Genomic DNA, 23,353 nt, shown 5'->3' with positions numbered 1-23,353 from the left:
AGAACGACTTCGGGGGGAAACGGGACTGCACGTTATGAAAAAATACTTGTGGGTAGGCTATGGTCTACCAGTAATCAAGAGCGTCGCGGGGTACAGTAGCCAGGTTACTGTAAGCGTTACAATGGCACCTGTTGGAAGACGTCTCTCTCTCTCTCTCTCGTGCGCGTATTGTAAGCTGTTGCATATTATTTGCTAGATGCAAAGTTGTGATGGCATACACGCTCTCGTTGACATGGTTGTGTGCATGGTTGCATGCATTCGCAAGACATTATTGCAATAACGCATGTGAAAGCGTGGAAGGGCCGTTCACTTCCTATTTCAGTGTCCTTGACTGAAACAAGTTGCAAAACTCCACACTTCCGAATCCTTTGATATCAGCACTACAGTGATTCTTATCAGAAGGCTTGTGCCTACGCATAGACCCTTAAATTACAAACATTAGCGAACATTGAAAAAAGATCAGACAATGACCGTCGGGTGGCAGGCTCATGAAAGCGAGGGAGTGGGGAATTTCCGCAAAAATGCATCGCTAGAGAAAGATGTTTGCTACTGTGCGACAGCACCACCACTATTTCATGACTGCATAAACTTCTTCGTCATGGATAAATGGGCAACAATATTTTTTCCAGCCAGGATTGCATTGAAAAGTAGGCTACTGCTGTTAAAAAACGGTCACGGGTGTGCGGCACCGACGCTGCCTGTGTCTGCGTGTGTGTGTGTGAGGGAGGGGAGGAGGGAGACGCGGAGCAGCGAGATGATGGTCGCGACTTGCGAAATAGCAGGCTATTCTTTTTCAATGTTTCAGTGACATATCAACAAAAATGCTTCCTATTGGTTTTCGTCTCCGGTGGTATTGTAGTCACATTTTTATTTTTTTGACGAAAATATAAATCAATATCGTTATATTTTCCGTACAAACGCATGCTGTTTTTTTTCGTCATCGTTTTATTGTTGTCAGGGGAAAAACAATCGTTAACGATAATTATGATGAAAATATTTTGTCACGAAATTAACACTGCATGCAAGGTTCTCATAGCGGTGAGTCACCTCGTCTGGCTGTGTTTCCCAGTGTTTCCCAATTGACATAAATAATACTGATAAACGAGCGAATCACGAAAGCCTTTCTGTGTTGCGTCACATCGAAAGAAGGCGTTGCCCACAAAGGTTTATGTTGACCCATTTTTCTAAAAACATGTCGAGTAATTTTTTTCTGCTTGTTTTCAAAACGTTGGTGCTCGGGCCCTAACTAGTGGTGTGATAGGCCTAGGCGGTTCCAGCTTTCTGATACCATGCAGATTTTAGCTTACATCTGTAAGAGTAGGCTATCTTCTACTTTATACAACTCTGGATTTCATAGCATTTGGTGAAAAGACAACCAAAGACACTTTGTGTAGCCTAATAACAAAGATCTTCCCTCAACATTTCTGTTTGCTGACAGCTAGACATGCTGTGCAGCCAGGTGAATGGTAGACATTAAGCAGGGACTGGGACCCAAGGACGTAGTAGGCTATGACAGCAGACTGGGCTTATTGTTTAGTTAACTTTTATTTTAAAATAATAATCTTAATAATACAAAAGATAAGCAGTCTTCAGAGAGCAAAATACAATCCTTCAATAAAATAGCCTATGTAAAAACCATAAAAAAAGATCAAGATTATTATAGCATAGCTGTACCCCCCCCTGGATGGATGGATGGATGGATGGATGAATTAACTAGAAATCCTGAGCTTGTAAACACTTCAATGTAGGTGCATGCAACATACACCAGAAGGCCTATACACATATACTTTATACAGTCCTATTCAAATAACCTACACATTTCAAGTATACAACACTTTTTTACATTACAATATTTGTAAACAATCGGATCATGACACGAAAGAGGCATCCACACTGTGTCTAAGCTATGCGTCCATTGTCCCTGTGCTTGGGAGGTGAAATTCAGGCAGCATGTGACTGTGGGTCCCATCTCTGCAGAATAAACTGTGATGTTCATGGCACTCCACCATTGGCAGTGGTTAATGGGATATCCGTTGGTGGCACTACGTTGTATTCCCCCCGTTTACGTCTTCTATACCAGAGTGCAAACAGCACACACAGAACCAGAAGGAGGAGAATGATGAGGACAATTATAATGGGTGGTATCCAGTTGCCTGCAGGAGAGAAAAAGAAAAAAGAGATTCAAGTCAATGTCAAGTTTTCCAAACCTCACTCTGTGTAGGACATTCCAAAGGCCTTTCCTTACATGACATACAGTATGTTTTATTATTCTTATTATTCTTATTCTTATTCTTATTCTTATTATTCTTCTTCTTTTTCTTCTTCTTCTTATTATTATTCTTATTATTATTATTATTCTTATTATTTTGAGAGATGTGTAGAGAGTGGTGATGAGTGGATAGAACTGGCTAAAATTCTAAAGCTTGCTTAACACTGCCCTCTGCAGTAACCTTCATGCAGTAACCCACCATACTTCTTCACCAAACAATGTTTTCCTGATAAGAATAACCTTTTGAGAGAGATACATAAACTGTAATTAACACATACATTACACATTTCAAATTACAGGTCATCAGTTATCTAGGTAGTACTGTATGTAATCATATATAGATACAGATTTGTCAGATTTGCCCTATTCCACCATGTCCTGTTTTTAGTGTACTAAAACTGACCTGAACCCATTGCAGTGCAGACCCATGTCTGACCTAAACCCACTGCAGACCCAAACAAGATGTAGCAGTTCATGTGTCAAATAAAAAAGAAGGACCCAGGGCACTCTGATTTAAAAAAAAAAAAAAAAAAAAGATGTGTGTGAGTCTGTGTGCACGCCTGCACGGCATATATTAAAAAGGGCTAACAGCAGAGGGCCTCAGGATCTTCCTTTTATTTGATGTTATAATAATAATACTAATCACACACACGCACACACAGTCACACAGAGACACACCCACACACACACACACACACATACAAAATGACACATACACAGTGTTGGACAAGTTACTTAAAAACTGTAATGTATTACTGTTTACATGTTACTGTCTTTTCAAAGATATCTGTTACATTACAATATTACTATATTTAAAATGTACTTTGCAAGGTATTAGGCTACATTACTTCTGCATTGCTTTAGTTACTCTTGCCAAAATAACTGTAAATATGTAAAGTGTAAATAAGGCTCATGAGTTGTAACTCTGTCACCTCTGTCATCGTGAGTAATGTACATACTTGCATTGTAACTAAGTATATACTATTATATTATATTATTATTATATTATATAAGTATATAATGCAGATTTCTCCCCTGTAATGTTTTACATCACGGCGTTACAGCAAAACGTAATGCATCACAGTAATTATTAAAATTAGTAATTAGTAATTGTTATGAAAATTTTGCAGTGTGTTACTCCCAACACTCCACATACAGTATGCCTGGTTAGCATGTGTTAGTGTCACTACTTACGGGCCACGCTGATTTTAAGGTGTTGTGAGGTGAGTTTAGGGAGCTGAACCACCACTGAGTCGAGCTTCAGCTCCGCTTCACATCTGTACTCTGCTCCATCATCAGACGTGTCAGGGGTTATTTGAAGGTCAAAGGTCAAATCCCTGGGACCCCCACTGCTGTCCTGAGGGCCACGGTCTTCTTTCTGCAGCTCAGAGCCTTTGAACCACCTCAGGTTCAGGTTTTGAGCAGGGGCCACGTGTTGAATGTGGCAAGTTAGGGTGTAGACATTACCGGCGGTCATCACTCCAGCTTCTGATGTCGTCATGTTGATTGAGGCTGGAAATACTGTGGAGGACCACGTAACACTGTGAGAAGAACACGTTTTGCCTAGACTAGAGAGATTCATTTCTTGCCATGAAAAAATGACACCTACTAATACATCAACCATCAACAATTATTGGCAAAATGCAAATGGTCAAGGACTTCCTCTTGCGAGACCCTCATGTATTTCCCCACAGCTTTGTGAGCTTCCACGAGGGTCTTCAGATTCACCCTGCTCCTGAACCGCCATGCAGGCGAACCAAACAGGATTGCCATAGGTGTGCACGGATAGGGATGAGGTAGTGCTAAAGCACCTGCCCCTTTACCTTGCTTACCTTTTTCCGCAATGTACGCAATATTCAATAATATAATTTAATTTCATATAATATAATATAATATAATATAATATAATATTATATGATGTAGCAGAGAGGCAGTTTCATATGCCCCCCGCTCCCCACCTTGAGCACTTGCCCCCCAAAATGTCTGTGCACGCCACTGAGGATTGCAGGATTTTCAGAGATGTGATGTACTGTAGACAAAGTTTAAACGTAGTAGAGAAGGGGAAAATATGTGAAATGAGACCGTTGTTTCAGACATGGACTCACTTGTGACATTGATTCTGTCATTTCAACTGTATTTTCAAATCTGTGAGTAGTTCAAGTAGCATCTCATTAAAAATGTCAGACAAGTGATTTCCCCAGTCACGTGGAAGGGTTTTTAGATAAAACCACGCCTACACAGACCTATGCATTTGGCGTAGTTCCAGATGAATGTTCATGGAGCAAGGAGGAACCCACTCACAGTGTTGCCAGATGTGTAAGATCAAATCCCGCCCAAAAGGTTCTCAAAAACCACCAAAATGCGCTAAATTCCGCCCAATTTCAACAAATTGCATTGATGTCCCAGGTACTGTAACCGCCCAATCTGGCAAGACTGCCCACTCATCTAGTGACAGCCAGGAAAGGTATAAAGTTGTTTGATGCTGCTTGTTGCTTCATTATACAGTCAAATATTTAAAAATGAATATCAAAAAAGGACACCTACTGTAAGCAAGAACGTTAAGTTCTTTACTGCACTCCATGTCTTCTGTTTTGATCCAGCAGGATGGTGTCACTGTCCACTCTCTCAATTCATTCACGCTCCACTTGAGACTTTGGGCATCTTTCACAGGAGCTACAGGTTCCACAGCAGAATTCCATTCAATCCCATTGTGGGGTATGGACGCATGGCAGACAGCCGATGCCGACTCTCCATACTTCACTACCAGTGTCGGGGGACTGATGTCAATTGGGCAGCCACCTGTGACAATATGTGAGTTTATTATTAAATTACCTCAAAGGTATCGATGATCATGAGATGCTGTATACTGTCCACGTTGGATAAAAGTTATTAAATAAAATTAAAAAAATGAATTTCGGATGGACTTACTGTATACAGTGATACTGAAGGGTTCTGATGTCAGTTTGGGAGGGCTTCCCGGGCCTAACTCCAACTCAGCCTCACACCTGTACTGGGCTCCATCGTCTGATGTATGCGGTTGGATGTGTAGCTCACTAGTGACATTTAGTGGTTCTGGGAGCGTGTGGGATGCATGAGGCCTGGTGTCGTTTATCTTTGTTTGTCCTTTGTACCACCTGATGGTCAGGTTCTGAGCAGGAGCGATGTTTCTGATGTCACAAGAAAGAGTGTAGTCTTTTCCTTCAGCCAACGAACCGAGACGACTGGAAGTAACACGTACGCTGTCAGGAGCGCCTGGAAAGAACACATTGGAAATTCAGAATTGCAATCCTGTGGATTATGCAAGAGCATCTTGACATTTCTTTTGGCTTTTATGCCTTTAATTGAGATAGGACAGACAAGATGGTGACAGGGAAGTGGTGGAGAGAAAGAGAGAGAGAGATAGGTGATGGGGATAGATGAGGATCAGGAAATGACCTCAGGTCGGAATCAAACCAGGTCCATATAAAAGCAGTAGGGCACTGCCCTGTTACGCCGGCGACCGAAGTTCGATTCTCGACTCGAAGTGATTTCCCGGTCCTATCCCTGTCTCTCTTCCCTGTCTCGCTAGTTTCCTGTCCCATCCTTCACTGTCCTATTCAAATAAAATATTATAAAAGGACACCTACTGTAAGCAATAACGTTAACTTCTTTACTGCACTCCACATCTTCTGTTTCGATCCAGCAGCGTGGCTTCACTGTCCACTCTCTCAATTCACTCACACTCCAGTTGAGACTTTTGGCGTCTTTCATTACCGCATCTACAGGTTTCAGAGTAGAATTCCAGCCAATCCCATCGTGAGGTACGAATGTGGTACACTCGGCCGACGCAGCCTCTCCATACTTCACTACCAGTGTGGGGGGATGGATGTCGATTGGGCAGCCACCTGTGAGGATAGTGAAGCACATTATGTGTGACGAAGTATATATATCAGTATGGCCCTGGCAGACAATGAGGTCAAATAAATGGGAAACTCTAAGCACATGAAGATGGATATGTTAACACGTGATACTGAGTTGGTATGTTTACTGAGAATCAACAGTGCTATAGCATGTTGCACTTTTAACTTGGCCGTTTTTACGAACAAATTGGAGATGCGAGGGCTGAGGGCAAGAAGGAAGCTTGACGATCACACTATTCTCTAAGAATCTTTGAGAAAAAGAGTATTTTCACACCTTCGCCCTAAAATAGTGAAGGCCCTGGCGTTCAGAGCAATGCATTGAAATCTGGTAGATAAGTGAAGTGAAAGTTAAAGCCCATTGGGACACTCCAACTCACATTGTCATTGTGACACAGCACTCCACAGCAAGTGAAACACTGCACACTACACACAACGAGCGAAATTGCATTTATGCCTCACCCGTGCAAGGGGGCAGCCCTCAATGGCGCCCCTAGGGAGCAGTGCAGCGCGATGGTACCATGCTCAGGGTACCTCAGTCATGGAGGAGGATGGGGGAGAGCACTGGTTAATTACTTCCCCCACCAACTTGGCGGGGAGTTGGTTAGTCGAACTGGCAACCTTTGGGCTACAAGTCTGACGCCCTAACTGCTTACCCATGACTGCCCCATAATAAAGTAATGTGAAAACCAATATCTGATGAACTTACTGTACACACTGATGTTGAAGGGTTCTGATGTCAGTTTAGGAGGACTTCCCGGGCCTAACTCTAACTCAGCCTCACACCTGTACTGGGCTCCATCGTCTGACGTATGCGGTTGGATGTGTAGCTCACTAGTGGCATTTAGTGGTTCTGGGAGCGTGTGGGATGCATGAGGTCTGTCTTCCCTTATCTTTGTTTGTCCTTTGTACCACCTGATGGTCAAGTTCTGAGCAGGAGCAATGTTTTTGATGTTACAAGACAGAGTGTAGTCTTTTCCTTCAGCCAACGGACCCAGACGACTGGAAGTAACATGTACACTGTCAGGAGCGCCTGGAAAGAACACATTGAACAATCTGATTAACAATGCTTCGCATTGGGTAGGAGTATCTTGATTTTTTTAACCGTTATGCCTTTAATTGAGATAGGACAGTGAATGCGGTGTCAGGAAAGCAGTGGGAGAGAGAGGGCCACAGGAAAGCAGTGGGAGAGAGAGGGCCACAGGAAAGCAGTGGGAGAGAGAGGGCCACAGGAAAGCACTACAGAAAATGACCTCAGGCTCGACTCGAACCCGGGTCCCTGGCATAACACAGCCGCTTGAGCAACAGCCAAGGCCAGCATCTTGACATGACCTAAACAAACTGAACAAGACGGTAACTCACTGTAAACAATAACGGGAACTCACTGTAAACAGTAACGGGAAGTTCTTTCTGACACTGGTTATCCTGAGCGGTGTTGATGAAACATTGTGGCTTCACTGTCCACTCTCTTAACTCCTTCACTGTCCAGTTGAGGCGTGTAACTCCTTCCTTCATGCCCACCGGCCCCACTGTAGACTCCCAGCCCATCCCTTCGTTGGGTACGAGAGCATGGCAGGTGGTCAGAGCTGACTCTCCATACCTCACCACCAGAGACGGGGGATCGATGACGACAGGGCAGCCCGCTTTGGATTAAAAGTAAAGTTGATTAGGCTTGTGACGGAAACAGGGGCCTAGGTTTTCAAAATGGACACATGTAAAAGAAAAAAAATCCACTGTATTTAAAATTATATTTTTTAATTACATCCTGATAGACCAGGCAGGCACAGTCCTTTCCATTCAAACTTTAGCTTCAACAAGGATATTACTCCAATGAGGTAGCATTCCAAAACATTTTAAAAACCCAAAAGCAGCCATGTCAAAAGGGCACTTCGGACATCAAAGACCAAACGGGCAAGAGCTCTTGTACCGACCCCTCCTTAGCATGTGCCTGGACAGGAAGGTTACGCAGGGTAGGCTAAGAAAGAAAGTGTGTCAGATCAACTTACTGTACACAGTAACGGTGAAGGGATCTGATTCCACTTTTGAGGATTCTCCTGGTCCTAAAGTTAGGCGTGCCGCGCACCTATACTGCGCCTGATTATCAGACATGCCCGGTGTAATCTGCATCTCGTCAGTGATATTCTGCGGCGTGATTTCCGACCTGTTGAAGTACTGAGTACTTCCCAATGATTGGTCGCCTTTGAACCACTCGACTTCCAGCTTCTCAAGAGGAGCGACATTTTGGACGTGGCAACGAAGGGTATAGTTCTTATCTGCGCCCGCGGCCCCTGGAGGATTTGAGGTGACATCCGCACTCTCTAGTGTGCCTGAAATATAGATAGTAAAGAATGTGAATGAAACTTTCTAAAATAAAAAAGCAGACGTTTAAACATATGAACAAACCATGTGTGACAGAAGCTGAGCAGTATACAGTATAAGCAAATCATATAAAGGAAATGTCTCACTGTAAACAATGATGGGGAGTTCCTTAGAACACTCGTAGCCATCTTCCATGGTGATGACACAGCGTGACTCTACTGACCACTCCCTCATCTCGTCCACAGTCCAGTTGAGCTCTGCTGCTCCGTCCTCCATATCCACTGGCTCCACCGTAGAATTCCAGCCCAAAGCAGTGCTGGGTACCAGGGCACGGCAGGTGGCTAAAGCAGGGTCTCCATACCTCACCAACAGAGAGGGGGGACTGATCTCGATAGGACAGCCAGCTATGAAGACAAGAGGAGAGATATACATTAGTTGTTCAGCCCTGCTGCGGCTCAGGTGGTAGGACACTACACTATTTCACCGGCGACCAATGTTTGGTTCTGCCCTGGGTCCTTTGTCGGTCCTTCCCTGTCTCTCTCCCCACTTGCTCCCTGTCTATCTCACTGTCCTATCACGAATAAAGGCCTAAAAAAACACAAAAATATCTTTAAAAATCCTACAGTTGTTCAATATGATTTTACACAGAATACCTGAACAATTATGCGAAGCAGATAAGGGGTTCCCAACCTTTTCCAACTTGGGGCCCTCTTGAAAATTTCACAAATGTTTGCGGCCCACCTCTAGCCAACAGTCAATAGTCTACATTTAGGCTATCCCTCAGCTATACATACTTTGTTTTATTTTCATACACACACACACATCATTTCAATTTTTAGAGAAGGATTTCATAGCCCACTTGCAATACCTTCACAACCCACCAATGGGACTACAGAGGCTTCCAGTAAGTAATCATCAAACTCAGAACACATGATGGAAAACTTTCAAATTTTTCCGTTCTTTGAATTTGTAAAACGGTGTTACTGAACGGAACACCTGAAATGTTGTCCTAATTTTAACACAAATGAAATCACTAAATACTCACTGCATATATGTTCAAAAAAATCTACAAAAACATGCTTTTGACAGAGGGAATGCTGAAAAAAATGGGCTCAGTAGTAGTGGCCGTCTCAAAGCCATAACAGAGATGCCTCACCACCATCTGTCTCTGTAGTTTCACAAATACAATTCTACTACACCCTCCAGTTCTAGATAGATAGATAGATAGATAGATAGATAGATAGATAGATAGATAGATAGATAGATAGATAGATAGATAGATAGATAGATAGATAGATAGATAGATAGATAGATAGATAGACTTACTGTACACAGTGATGCTGAAGGGTTCTGATGTCAGTTTGGGAGGACTTCCAGGTCCTAACACCAGCTCTGCCTCACACCTGTACTGGGCTCCATTGTCTGACATCGCAGGTTCAATCAGGAGTCCAGTGGTCACATTTTGTGCTCCCACGTCACCGCTGTTCACTGCTGTACTGTTTGTTACACTTATCTCCATGTCTCCTCGAAACCACCTCACAGTCAGGTTCTGAACAGGAGCAACGTTTTGAATGTGACAAAAGAGGCTATATTGCCGGCCTTCTACCACTGCACCAGAAGTGTACGCAGACACTGAGATATTATCTGGAGAAGCTGCAAAAACATAATTTAGAACATTAGATTTTTGTCCTTTCTTTATTCCTTTTGACAGATGTCGTTTGGCATCATTGACACACATACTTTAATCATACAAGTTAAATGACCAGGACTTACAGTAAACAACGACGCTGAGATCTTTGCCACAAAGTTCCCCATCTTTCTCAATGACACACGTGGGATTCACTGTCCACTCAGTCAATTCCTTCACACTCCAGGTGACATTTTGGACTTCTGCGACAGCATCTACAGGTTCCAGAGTAGAATTCCAGCCAATCCCATCGTGAGGTACGAATGTGGTACACTCGGCCGACGCAGCCTCTCCATACTTCACTACCAGTGTGGGCGGACTGATGTTGATTGGGCAGCCACCTGTGAAAACAGCGAAGCGCATTACATACAGCACAGTGCACAGCAAATGTTACAGTGGGTTTTTTCTATACTTTTTTAGGGCTTTTTAGCCTTTATTTTATGACAGGACAGTGGAGGAGATGTTGTGATTTTGGGACATTGTTGTGATTTTGGGACATTTGTGACATCTAGTGTCCATTATGGCCTTGTTATTCTTCTTTGGTGGGCGTGTGATCATGTTTATTACCTTCGCCAGAAGGTTATGTTTTGCCCGCCGTGTATTTATTTGTGAATATTGCCCGCCGTGTATTTATTTGTGAATATGTCTGTTTGTTTGTACTTCGTCTAACTCACTCAAAACTGAGCCGATTTTTATGAAATTTTGTGGGATGATTGGTCATGACCCAAGGAAGAATCGATTAGTTTTTGGGAGTGATTGGGTAAAAGGTCAAAGGTCAAGGTCAAAATGTTTGTTTGTACTTCGTATAACTCAGACAGAACTGAGACGATTTTTATGAAATTTAGTGGGATGATTGGTCATAAACCAAGGAACAATAAGGGACGGGCACAGCGCTTCCATTCTGGGTACGCCGCCATATTGATAGCTAGTTGCTATGGTAAAGGGAGAGTGACTGCCTCCACCATGAATGCAGTTCTGGTCTCTAACATCGACAAGCCGGCTGTGTCCACAGTCAAGAATGTGTGCTACCCAAAGCACAGACACAGCACGCACTGAATACCTTCAACAACAAGCACCACACCACGATAACTTGACAATCGAGCAGTCTGGCTACTGCATAAACCCGGCGTTCCCACAGGTAGGCGCCTCACCTGATGGCCTAGTTAGCTGTGACTGCTGTGGACAAGGCTGCCTGGAAGTGAAATGCCCTGCTAAGCACAAACACAGCACTGTCCAGGAGGCTTGTGACGCAGACAAAGACTTTTGTCTCCACAGAGTTGATGGCATTGTTCAGCTCAAACAAGGTCATAGGTACTACACACAAGTGCAGACACAGATGTTCGTGACAGGTGCAACCTACTGTGACTTGACGTTGCCTGTATCCTGCCAGATGTCAGCTTCTGGGAGTCCTGTCTGAGGAAGGCACAGGAATTTTTTCACAAAGTTTGCCTCCCCGAGCTCATCTGTGGGTATTAGACCAGAGACACCTCCACACCGGGATAGAGTGGAAAGTTATATTTGACCGTCTTACAGCAGCAACCCATGCTAGCCGGCGACTCTTTGTTATGGAGGACATTTGTTCTCCATTGAGACGCCTCCAAGTTGGAAAACGGTAAAAAGATAATCCATTTGGGATTTTTTTCCCCGTCCCGTCACAGCTTGCGCTTCTACACCCTACGACACAGCAACGGGCGACCATAACGACAGCAGAGGTCAAATGAAACGGTAAAACACAAAGCAAACTACTAGCAGAATAAAGCAAGTCCTCACTGTAAACAATGGGCTGGCCCGCTTCCAAAATGTCTGCCGCGCAACGTGTGACGTCATGTGCCCGAAATTTATTGATTAGTTTTTGGGAGTGATTGGGTCAAAGGTCAAAGGTCAAGGTCAAGGTCACGAAAAGGTCAAAAACGTACATTGAGCCGATTTTTATGAAATTCACTGGGATGATTGGTCATGACCCAAGGAACAATCGATTACTTTTTGGGAGTGATTGGGTCAAAGGTCAAAGGTCAAGGTCACGAAAAGGTCAAAAACGTAAATTGAGCCGATTTTCATGAAATTTAGTGGGATGATTGGTCATGACCCAAGGAACAATCAATTACTTTTTGGGAGTGATTGGGTCAAAGGTCAAGGTCAAGGTCACGAAAAGGTCAAAAACGTTTTTCTTTGCCAAGCACTATATGCCAGAAGAACGGGTGCATGCTGAATTGAATAAGAGGTCAAGACTGGGCCAAAAATGTAATATTACGATATTCCGGTCCGATTTAAATGAAACTAACACCAAAATTTGGAGAATGTCATGCCCCACACTTTGAAGATGGCCAGAAAAAAATAAGTGGCGTAGGCGAAGGTTTGCGCTCTACCGAGTGCCCATTCTAGTTCTGTATATTTCCTGTGCACTTTGTATCTGCTAGTGATGCTGGCTATGATTATGTCCTGTTTTGTTAGTCGCTTTGGTTATAAAGCGTCTGCCAAATGCAATGTAATGTAATGTAATGTGCATGTCGCATCAGCACTGACAGCTACCGTTACTGGCGTTTAGCTTTCATTATATAGCAAGGAAGAATCGGTTGGTTTGCAGCTGGGGCAAGGTTAAAAAGTAGCATGGAACAAAGTTCTATGCCACCTCTGACTTGATAATGTAATGTTTTTTTTAGCATGTCCATTTGTATTTTACGCATGGATTTCCCCCAAGTCTGACCTTATTATCCAGAAGGGACACAGTGGCATGTACACATACTGTTGCAGTGTTAATTCAGCACTTCGAGAGAAGGCTCAACACTAATGAGTGTTGAATTTGACTCTCTAAGGCAGTGGTCTCCAAATGGTGACCCGCCGGCCAGATCTGGACCGGACATGGCACACATTTGGTTCGCAGTGAGGTTGGAACAAATGAAAAAGTACATACAGTATGTGAGCTATCTGTGGCCATACGTGTGCTACATAATTTGACCCTTGGGAGGGGGATTATTGGAGACCACTGCTCTAAGAATTTGTTTTGAGAAATTAACAGTAGAACATTTGAGCCCTGCCATGTCTTAACGGTCAGTAGGGCACTGGGTTACTACGCCGGCGACCTGGGTTCGATTCCTGCCCGGGTCATTTGCAGATCCGTTCCCCGTCTCTCTCTCTCTCCACTCATTTCCTGTCTCTCCTGTTACAACGGTGAAGAAACCTCCGGGTTTGATACCCAACTAATCTAAGAACTGGACTCAGATGCAGATGTAATGAAAGGTTCAGGGGTTTTAATGAAGTTCAAAAGCACAGAACATTCATAATCCACGTTTTTCAAAGGTAAAGCTCCACAACGAAAAAGTCCAATAATGAAGGGCAAAATAAAAAAAATAAAAAGTAAAGTTCCAAAATCCAAGTGGCAAGTTCTCAAAGTCCAGGTAATCCAAAATTCCAATAATCCCAAAACAAAAGATATCTTCAGTACAGTGTCTCTTTAAATCCAGTAATTCTCCACAAGCAAAAGTTCTTCAAATCAAAAATAGTCCAGAGCAAAATATTCCACAGAGCAATAATGAAAAAGTTTTAAACAAGGATTGCACAGTCACTCACCAAAGCAGCACTGCAAAGACTCAGTGTAGAACAAAGGAAAAGGTAGCTAGTAATACCAGGGGCTGGCTACAATGGGAACCAATCAGTGTGAACGTTCTCCCTGTTAAGGTCTTTCTCAAATGCTAGGCCAGTGTCCTTCCAAGTGTATCAGCCTAATTAGTCACGCCCAGTGATTGGATACTTTTTGGTGAACTCTACAGAATATCCAATCACTGGGTGTGACTAATAAAGGGTATCCAATCACTGGGCGTGACTAATTAGGCTGATACACTTGGAAGGACACTGGCCTAGCATTTGAGAAAGACCCAGAGATTCTCTGGTAATACCAAACAAACTTGCAATCAGGCAGGCAGAGATGGGCTTCAGGTGGCAGAGGCAGCGAATCAAAAACAAGGGGCGGAGACATAGCACATGGCAAAATGGATCAATGAAAACAAAAACAACTAGAATGGGCACTCGGTAGAGCGCAAACCTTCGCCTACGCCACTTATTTTTTTCTGGCCATCTTCAAAGTGTGGGGCATAACATTCTCCAAATGTTGGTGTTAGTTTCATTTAAATCGGACCGGAATATCGTAATATTACATTTTTGGCCCAGTCTTGACCTCTTATTCAATTCAGCATGCACCCGTTCTTCTGGCATTAATGCTTGGCAAAGAAAAACGTTTTTGACCTTTTCGTGACCTTGACCTTGACCTTTGACCCAATCACTCCCAAAAAGTAATCGGTTGTTCCTTGGGTCATGACCAATCATCCCACTAAATGTCAGAAAAATCGGCTGAATTCACGTTTTGACCTTTTCCTGACCTTGACCTTGACCTTTGACCCAATCACTCCCAAAAAGTAATCGATTGTTCCTTGGGTCATGACCAATCATCCCACTAAATTTCATAAAAAAATCGGCTCAATTTACGTTTTTGACCTTTTCGTGACCTTGACCTGGACCTTTGACCTTTGACCCAATCAGTCCCAAAAAGTAATCAATTGTTCCTTGGTTTATGACCAATCATCCCACTAAATTTCATAAAAATAGTCTCAGTTCTGTCTGAGTTATACGAAGTACAAACAAACATTTTGACCTTGACCTTTGACCTTTTACCCAATCACTCCCAAAAACTAATCGATTCTTCCTTGGGTCATGACCAATCATCCCACAAAATTTCATAAAAATCGGCTCAGTTTTGAGTGAGTTAGACGAAGTACAAACAAACAGACAAACAGACATATTCACAAATAAATACACGGCGGGCAAAACATAACCTTCTGGCGAAGGTAATAACAACAAATGCAGATGCAAAGAAGGGTTAGTGGGTTTTTTTTGTTGTTGTAAAGTACAGTACACACACACACACACACACACACACATAGCCTACATATCATGTCAACAGTCTGTCAACAGTGTGTGTGAATAATTTTACATAGTGAATAGTGCAATTATAGTAAATAGTGAATTATTTTATGCACATCACTGGGGATGGGATCATCTCTGTGCTAACATGTTGCATTTCGAATATCACCATTTTAAAAAACAAGTCAACACAGCTAGTGCTGAGAGTATAATAAAGGATGCTTGAAAATGACTCTATTTTATTAATTACTTCCACTCTTTCACTGATATTCAGACCATGGCTGGACTGGCCATAAGGCCTACATGGCATTTGCCCGGTGGACTGGTGATGATTTTGACCTGCAGCTGACCTCTCAGAGTCAGATTTAAATATTGATTTTGTCTTTTGTGGTCAAAATACACTAGCTCGTAATAGATGAAAAATGTTGTCACCGGCTTCATTGTCTTTCTCAATGCCTGTCGGATCGGTCTTGGCTAAAAGATGCCCGGGCTGATGTTTCATCCAAGTCCACGCCTGATTCAGACCAATGCAATGAAGAATGCTAGATAAGAAAGAAATTTGAGGCCCTGCCGTGGCCAACCGGTAAGGCACTCGTCTGCCATGCGGCCAACCCGGGTTCGATTCCTGGCCTGGGTCATTTGCCGACCCCTCCCCGTCTCTCTCCCTATTCGCTTTCTGTCCACCTCTCAAACTGTCCTGTCCAGTCGTAAAAGACCAAAACAAATCTTTTAAAAAAAAGAAAAAAAAAGAAAGCAATGTGAAAGTGAATTTCCGATGAACTTACTGTACACAGTGAGATTGAAGGGTTCTGATGTCAGTTTAGGAGGGCTTCCCAGGCTTAACTCCAACTCAGCCTCACACCTGTACTGAGCTCCATCATCTGATAGCCTGGGACTAAAAATGTAGTCACTTGTAATATTGTCTGTCCCCACAGTCTTTCTACTCTGGGGTTTGATGTCTTCAAAGATGATCATGTCTCCTTTCAACCATCTGATAGTTAGGTTCTGAACAGGAGCGATATTTTCGATGTGGCAATGAAGACCGAGTTCCTTTCCCTCTTCCACTGGACCATGATAATTGGGCGTAATGCGTAAACCGTCTGGGATGTCTGGAAAAGGCACATTAAAGAGTGAGGTCACAGCGCTAGGCAGCATCGCTTTGACAGTCTGAACATAATACCTGCCATTGATAAAGTTACTCACTGTAAATGCTGACTTTGAGTTCTTTAGAACATTGCTCCCCATCCTCGCGTTTGATGAAACATTGTGGCTTCACTGTCCACTCTCTTAACTCCTTCACTGTCCAGTTGAGGCTTGTAACTCCTTCCTTCATGCCCACCGGCCCCACTGTAGACTCCCAGCCCATTTCAGTGCCGGGTACGAGAGCACGGCAGGTGGCCATAGCTGACTCTCCATACCTCACCACCAGGGATTGGGGACTGATTTCAACAGGACAGCCAGCTATGGAGACAGAACCATTTAAACCTCAAAATGTGCTCACTGTTTTCATTGATTTTGCAAATTCAATTAAGTGGTGGGCATTCAGGTTTATATGCAGAGAGGAAAATGTGCAGATTAGAAGTTACATTTACATAAAAAAAATCATTTATTAGGCTTAAATAAATAGTTTTCATAGTCTTAACATGAGGAACAGAATGTGAAAACAGTGGGCAAGTTACAGTTTTATGTTATTCACAATACCTACACAAATGACCACAATAAACAGTAACACAGGATAAGTTTTTTAAAAGTATGTGTACACTAGACTGACTTACTGTAGACGGTAATTTTAAAGGGAACTGATGTCAGCTTAGGGGATCCCGCTGGTCCTAAATTAAGGTCTGCCTCGCATCTGTATTCTGCCATGTTGTCGTATATATCAGGCTTAACCCTCAGTACACTAGTGATATTCTGGAGTCCCTCCACATTCCTCCGAAGATTAGGATCTTCTAACAGCTGGCTGTCTCCTTTAAACCATCTGATCGTCAGGTGGTGAATAGGAGCGATGTTTTCAATGTAGCAAGTCAAGGTGCTTTCATTGCCTGCAGCCAATGCTCCAGGACGCTCCAAAGTCACAGACAAATTTTTGGGGGCACCTATTGAAAAATTACATTTTGGTTGTGATATTTTTAATAGCAGAAGCTGGGCAGTGTATATAACAAAATGTATGAATGTAACTCACTATAAACAATGATGGGGAGTTCCTTAGAACACTCGTAGCCATCTTCCATGGTGATGACACAGCGCGACTCTACTGACCAGTCCCTCATCTCGTCCACAGTCCAGTAGAGCTCTGCTGCTCCGTCCTCCATATCCACTGGCTCCACCGTAGAATTCCAGCCCAATGCAGTGCTGGGTACCAGGGCACGGCAGGTGGCTAAAGCAGGGTCTCCATACCTCACCAACAGAGAGGGGGGACTGATCTCAATTGGGCAGCCATCTATGAAGACAAGAGAAAAACATTTAAAATTGTTGTAAATAGTTGTTCAATATGATTTCAGACGGGAAACCTGGACAACTGCGCCATGCAGCTGATTTTCCGGCAATGTGAATCTCTGTCTGTCAGCAGTGCACAGTGAAAAGTAGCTTTAGGGTGGAAGAACACACTCACTCCTAAGCTTGTTAGATGATGCCTTTGGAGGTGGCTGAGGTCCATGGGGTCCAAGATCCAGTTCCGTCTCACACCAGTACAGGCCTCCGTCTTGTGTGACATTAATGTCCGCCGACACATTTAGTGGAAGTGCCTCAGTAGCGTTGAATGGAGATTTGCCCACTCTGGTGTTCCTTTTGTACCAGTGAACAGTTAAGTTCTGAGCAGGGGCAACATTCATTACATCGCATCGTAGTCCTTCTTCCCCCACGGTGGTTATGGATACACTGTCGGGTAATTCTGTTAAAAAAAAAAAAAAAGATCAACTTGCTTGACACATTCAATAGACCAGTGTTTTTCAACCTTTTTTTAAACGAGGCACCCTTTCAATTCATGAAAAATCTCAAGGCACCCCAAACCAACAAGCCGTAACATGGCATCACATCCGATACTACACAAGCTTAGAAAAGTAACACATTTGGAGACGTTCGAAGTTTTATCTCTGACAGGCTATATGAAGGCCATACTGGGGTGACCTAAATTTACTTTATTGTGCGTAAATGGTAGATGAAAGATTCCACTGACTAAGCATTAATGTATTAATTTAGACAAATATTTATTTATTTAGGTCAATTTCACATACTGTCCGCCACGTTTACGCAGCACCCCAGGGTGCCACAGCACCCCGGTTGAGAAACACTGCAATAGACCACGACTCTTTCTACAGAACATTTACCAGGTGTGGAAACATTTCCATTGGCTGACTTTTTTCCCCAAAAAATGGGTAGAAATAGATAGGCCTAGGCTAATATACAAAGCAAGATATCAGATGGTGCGGTATGTAATCATGTATGATATAAAGCAAAGAATGACTTTTCTGACAGCCACTTAGTGTAAAGCGATGAGTCTATATTGTCATGTACTTACTGTAGACGGTCACGGACAGTTCCTCACGACACAACGGATTTGTTGTATTTACAACACACTGTGCTATCAAGTCCCATTCCTGCAGAGCAGACACTGTCAGCACAGTGCTCGATTCATCTGTAAATGGTAGAAGGTTCTCCCAGTATGGTTGGCTGTCTTCGGAAGATGTGGTGCAGTTGACCTCCACCTCAAGAGAGCTGTTATATTCCACAACCAGCACAGGCGGATACAACTGGAAGAAGGGACACTGGTCTTCGGCCCCTGCTGGGACAGACAGCATGATCTATACTTCACTGCTATCGTGAAAGGACTACTTACATGGCCGTAGCCAGCTATGAGGTCAGGACCTCCCAATTTTTTTAGGGAAAATTATACATTTTTTTAACCCATTGATGCAGCATTGACCTCGGCACCTGGAGCACCGTTTAGGTTTGGGATCATTTGATATTTTTTTAATTAAACATGTTAGAGCTGGAGTAGCACATTCCAATTGAGGATGAAGTCTTCGCTTTTAAAAGTTGCCCTGAGCCTACAGTATCAAAACCTAAATATCTCAGCCTCCAAAGCACATAAAAACTGCAACTAATGTCAGCGTGCACATCATGGACCTCTCTAATTAAAAAAAAAAAAATCCTGGCGCCACATGTAACCCTGCTACTGTATTGAAAAGCTGTTTTTTTTCCAAATGCTTTATATTAATTTTCAAAAATATTAAAAGTTCATTCTTCAGTTAATACCAGTAAAATCACTGTTGTTTGAATGTAGTCATACCAAACAACAATAAACCAGTTCCAATTGGCCTACCGTGTTTTGGAAAAGAGTTCTTTATTTGTCACTTCCACTAATTCTTGGCACATGTCATGGAGTTCTTTAGCATCATTAGTGTGGTGATGGGCTGGCTTTATTAGTGTGGTGGTATCAGTGCTGATTGATTACCTACTGGTTTACCTTTTTGGTAACATTTAACTTGACAGTGCCAAGTAACAAATGTTATTAGTGTGGTGAAAGGGGCGTTTCTAGACCAAAGGGGATGGGGCTGGGCATAAAAAGATACATTTTAAAATGTAAATGTTATGAATCTATAATATACAAAAATGTATATCATGCCATTGCACTGGGGCCACAAGGGCCAGGAGGAAATTAACAGGGGCCCTGGCCCACCCTGGCCCTAACCTGATTTCCATAGACTTCAGATCTCGTACCTCGATACAATAGAAGTATAATGTGTTGTGTGCACCTTGAAGGGAGCCATTAAATCCCATTGTAGGTGTGTAATGACGGTAAGGCTTTTTATGACACTTAAAGGTGCACTGTGTAAGATTGTGGCCAGAGTAGGTATTGCACCTATGCTGCTCATTCAAACTGTGCTGGCTACGGCCAGATTTGATCTTTTCATGTATGTTTACTAAATAATGAACCAATATTTACTAGTATGATCAAAGGAAGTTTTGCAGCTAAATATCTATTTTGGAAATTCAAAATGGCGGACAATGGAGAAGATCCCCCTTTTCATGTATTTTCAGGGCCATAATGAATACTTAAAAATTGATGGTGGTGCTAAGTATTTATGAAAATGTAACATTTGTGTATGGGCAGCATGATTTCTGGAAATAAGCTACTAATATATTACACAGTGCACCTTATTAAAAAAAAGACATTGGCATAATGCTTATGACACTTTCGTGACACTGTTTTGACAGTGCTGTGTCAGGGTTATTCTGGTATTGTGTTAACATTTTCCATACCACTGCAAAAAATACTTCTGGGTGTGCCTGTTCAGGACAGTAGTGTACATAGACAAAGCAGATCACTTTGTTTAACCCATTGTGTCCTGGAAACACATATACGCCGCATTCAGGACTTTGAGATTTGAGCTGTTTTATTACAAATGTGGGTATGTTAGAGCTGAATGAACACATTCTAAGGCAAAACGAGGGTCCTAGCTTTTAAATGCAACTCATTTCATGTTTGTATGTGCTTCGAAGGCTGAGATATTTAGGATTTAATAGGAAGAGGGCAACCTTTCCCAAAAAGGGCTTAGGACAAAATGGGTTAAACCAACAATGAGTATTTCCAGTTGCAAGATGAATTATAAGAAAGTTCTATTTATTCTATATTTTTCTTTTTCATATCATGATGATGCAATTTAAGCTTTCAGTTATCAAATGTGTGTATCTCTCAGCACAATAATATGAACAGTAACTGAGAGAGTATTATGAGGATGTGCACCCAGGCTACTCTTTCAAATGCGCTAACTAACCACACCCTCCAGGCAGAGTTCTCTACTTTGGCATGCTGCATCCTGAGAACCAGTGGCGCCCCTTTCACCCTCGCCCCGGAGGTGCTGTGGTCAGCAGAACACTGTAGTGCAGCGGTTCTCAAAATGTGGTCCGAGGACCCCCCGTGGATGGGGTCCGTGGCACGCTACGTACCAGGATGTCCTTAGAAAAAGTTTCTAAATGTTATCCCGCCCCAGTTGTACTAACACGAGGGATATACAAGTACACAGTAGGTCCACAAAAAAGGTTTCTACACACACCACTGGCACCTTTGCATTAACGTGACAATTTAAAGCAGCTATAACGTAACGGGAGTTCTTGAACTTTGAGAACCTCTGCTGTAGTACACATCACATCTTAACACCCTGTCCTATCCCACCCTCTTCTAGAAATACAGTACACTTTGCAATTAAAGCCCTTAATTTCACATACTTTCATCATGTTCTGATGTTTGGCCTTTTATGAAAGAGTTACAGTACCTGTGACACATTTTGGGGAAAAAAAGAATCAAACTGACAACTTCGCAAGCTAAAAAATAGCATTCAGCTTCATACGTAACTAACTACTAGATTAAGCAGAAACAAACTTGTGTGGGTTTTTTTTTTTAATCCCCATGCACTTGCAACCACACCCATGCAGCTTCAGGTCTCAAAATCCTCAGCATTACTTTTTCTTTTAGTACCTTAATGGTCAACAACAAAGGCATTTTGTATATTTGAATAAAAACAAGGGAGACTCACCACAGCTGAGCAGAAGGATGTTTCCGAGACCCAACACGAGCCAAAGAGACATAGTCATTCTGTTGGACATGTTTCGACTCCTGGTTAATTGATACATGTCTTTTGGAGTTTTGGGCACTCACCGTGGCCCCAGCCTCCTAAAAACCTTGTTCTATGACCTTCAACTCCTATTTCTAAAGTACTGTAAGTTCTCATTGATCTGACAGCGGAGGCATGGCGTGTTAGAGGGCTGCCTGTGTAGACAGAGTAAAGAAGAAGGAAGTCCTGTGCCACTCATGCGTGATGGCTGAGGCGCTGTACTGTGATAGGAAACGATCTTTGCCATGCAGTCGGCTTGACTTTTTTTTAATACACAGTGAGTGACACATCACTGCAAGAGGGGAAGTGTGTAGGCCATGGCCATGTGCAAGTGCACAGTGCGCTGATCATGGGAAGGTCTATGATGCAACTGAGCAGACATTTTAAAGAACTCTCAAGACAAATGCCTGCCGGTGGATGATTTGACAAAAAAATGTCACACAATACAGCCTAGTGTCTATACCGTAGAGCACAAACAGACTCCTTTCAGTAAAACACAGCCACTGATTCTTGGTCTGGTGCAGGGTGCACCTGCACCAGTGGTATCTGCATCCCATCTGTGTGCCGTGTGATTCTCTTAATAAGATAACAAGAAAATAACTCTGCTTCAAGCAGGATTTCTCTGTTCCCACTTTTTTTTTTCTCGTGACGTTTCAGAAGAGAATAATTGGGAGCTGAAAAATCCTAAATGAAGCTGACTATTTTTTCTATTTGATCATATCTTACACACCAGCTCCCAGGTCATACGTTTGGATGTGCAGGCTTTGACCTAGTTAAGTCCTTCTGTGTGATTCTGCCTCTACAGTCTGTGGCCACTGTTTTTGCCGCCTTGTGGGTGTGGTGTGGTGTGGTGTGTGCATGTTTCTGACGCTTTTAGCACTTGCACAAACCTCTTGCTTGGAAGAGACAGTGACCGTGTGATGCAATCACGTGGCTCAGAGTTAGATCAAGTCAAGATAAAAGAGCAAGTGAGCTCTTGGGAGCAAGCCTATTGGTACAATGAGGGTTTGTAGGGGCAGACGTGGCCTAATGGTTAGGGAGGAGGTCTTAAGATCAGAGGGTTGCAGGTTTAAATCCCACGTACCCTTTTCTCTCCCTACACCTCCATCCATGGGGAAAGTGTCTTTGCGCAAGGCACCTAACCCCACATTGGTCCAGGGACTGTAACCAATACTCTGCAATTATTACTAAGCAGTGGTGTAGTCTACTTTTTATGGTGGGTATACTGTATATTTGAGCATTTTTTGAAGTGGGTATACTGTATATATTTTTGCTATTCAAAATAAATGGATCAATCAATTTTAAGTGGGTATACTGAAATCCCTGAAATTTAGAAGTGGGTATACTCCGTATACCCGCGTTCTACGTAGACTACACCACTGTTACTTTGGATAAAAGCATCAGCTAAGTGTAAAGTAATGGAATGTGTAAGCCTATATTAGTACTAGTAGCATATTGTGCTGATCTGTAGTATGAATAGTTTTAGTCAACTACAGTCGGACTTGATACACAAAGTCACAGCCAGTATCTTTGTGCAGGTGTAATGCATCCATACTGCATAAGTACACTTTAAAAAGTTCAAGTAGAATGTGTATACACCCAACTTCCTGTGTCAAACCAAATAAAGCATGTGTAGAGGTTGCCACAGCAACTG

General features: G+C 42.8%; 1 protein-coding gene across 2 annotated transcripts; it reads right to left on the bottom strand.

Moving 5' to 3' along the window:
* Window positions 1-1,586: 1,586 nt before the first annotated feature.
* icam5 (intercellular adhesion molecule 5) lies at window positions 1,587-21,851 on the bottom strand. 2 transcript variants are annotated; one of them, XM_063187180.1, is made up of 18 exons: window positions 21,622-21,851; window positions 18,603-18,866; window positions 17,697-17,975; window positions 17,268-17,525; window positions 16,861-17,181; window positions 16,289-16,546; window positions 15,871-16,194; window positions 10,258-10,512; window positions 9,811-10,137; window positions 8,631-8,888; window positions 8,172-8,492; window positions 7,551-7,808; window positions 6,875-7,198; window positions 5,896-6,153; window positions 5,198-5,521; window positions 4,814-5,068; window positions 3,464-3,790; window positions 1,587-2,153 (listed from the first exon to the last, which is right to left on the bottom strand). In XM_063187180.1, exons 1-18 carry the CDS (start codon window positions 21,716-21,718, stop codon window positions 1,993-1,995), a joined length of 4,869 nt encoding a protein of 1,622 aa, XP_063043250.1. In that variant the 5' UTR covers window positions 21,719-21,851; the 3' UTR covers window positions 1,587-1,992. The 2 variants fall into 2 exon arrangements, with proteins under 2 accessions (XP_063043250.1, XP_063043259.1); XM_063187189.1 differs by having other exon boundaries at window positions 18,603-18,863.
* Between the last annotated feature and the right edge of the window lie 1,502 nt (window positions 21,852-23,353).

Source organism: Engraulis encrasicolus, chromosome 2 (genome assembly GCF_034702125.1).
Source record: "Engraulis encrasicolus isolate BLACKSEA-1 chromosome 2, IST_EnEncr_1.0, whole genome shotgun sequence".
Taxonomy (NCBI): Eukaryota; Metazoa; Chordata; class Actinopteri; order Clupeiformes; family Engraulidae; genus Engraulis; species Engraulis encrasicolus.
The sequence above is the reverse complement of the archived record's forward strand: the minus strand, read 5'-3'. Positions and strand labels throughout refer to the sequence as shown.

Coding starts and splice junctions, on each gene's coding strand:
- icam5 (XM_063187180.1), bottom strand. CDS start 21,718: ATGTATCAATTAACCAGGAGTCGAAACATGTCCAACAGAATGACTATG. Junction 8,493..8,630: donor ACTCCCCATCATTGTTTACA/GTGAGACATTTC, acceptor TCTATATTTCAG/GCACACTAGAGAGTGCGGAT. Junction 7,809..8,171: donor CTTCACCGTTACTGTGTACA/GTAAGTTGATCT, acceptor TTTAATCCAAAG/CGGGCTGCCCTGTCGTCATC.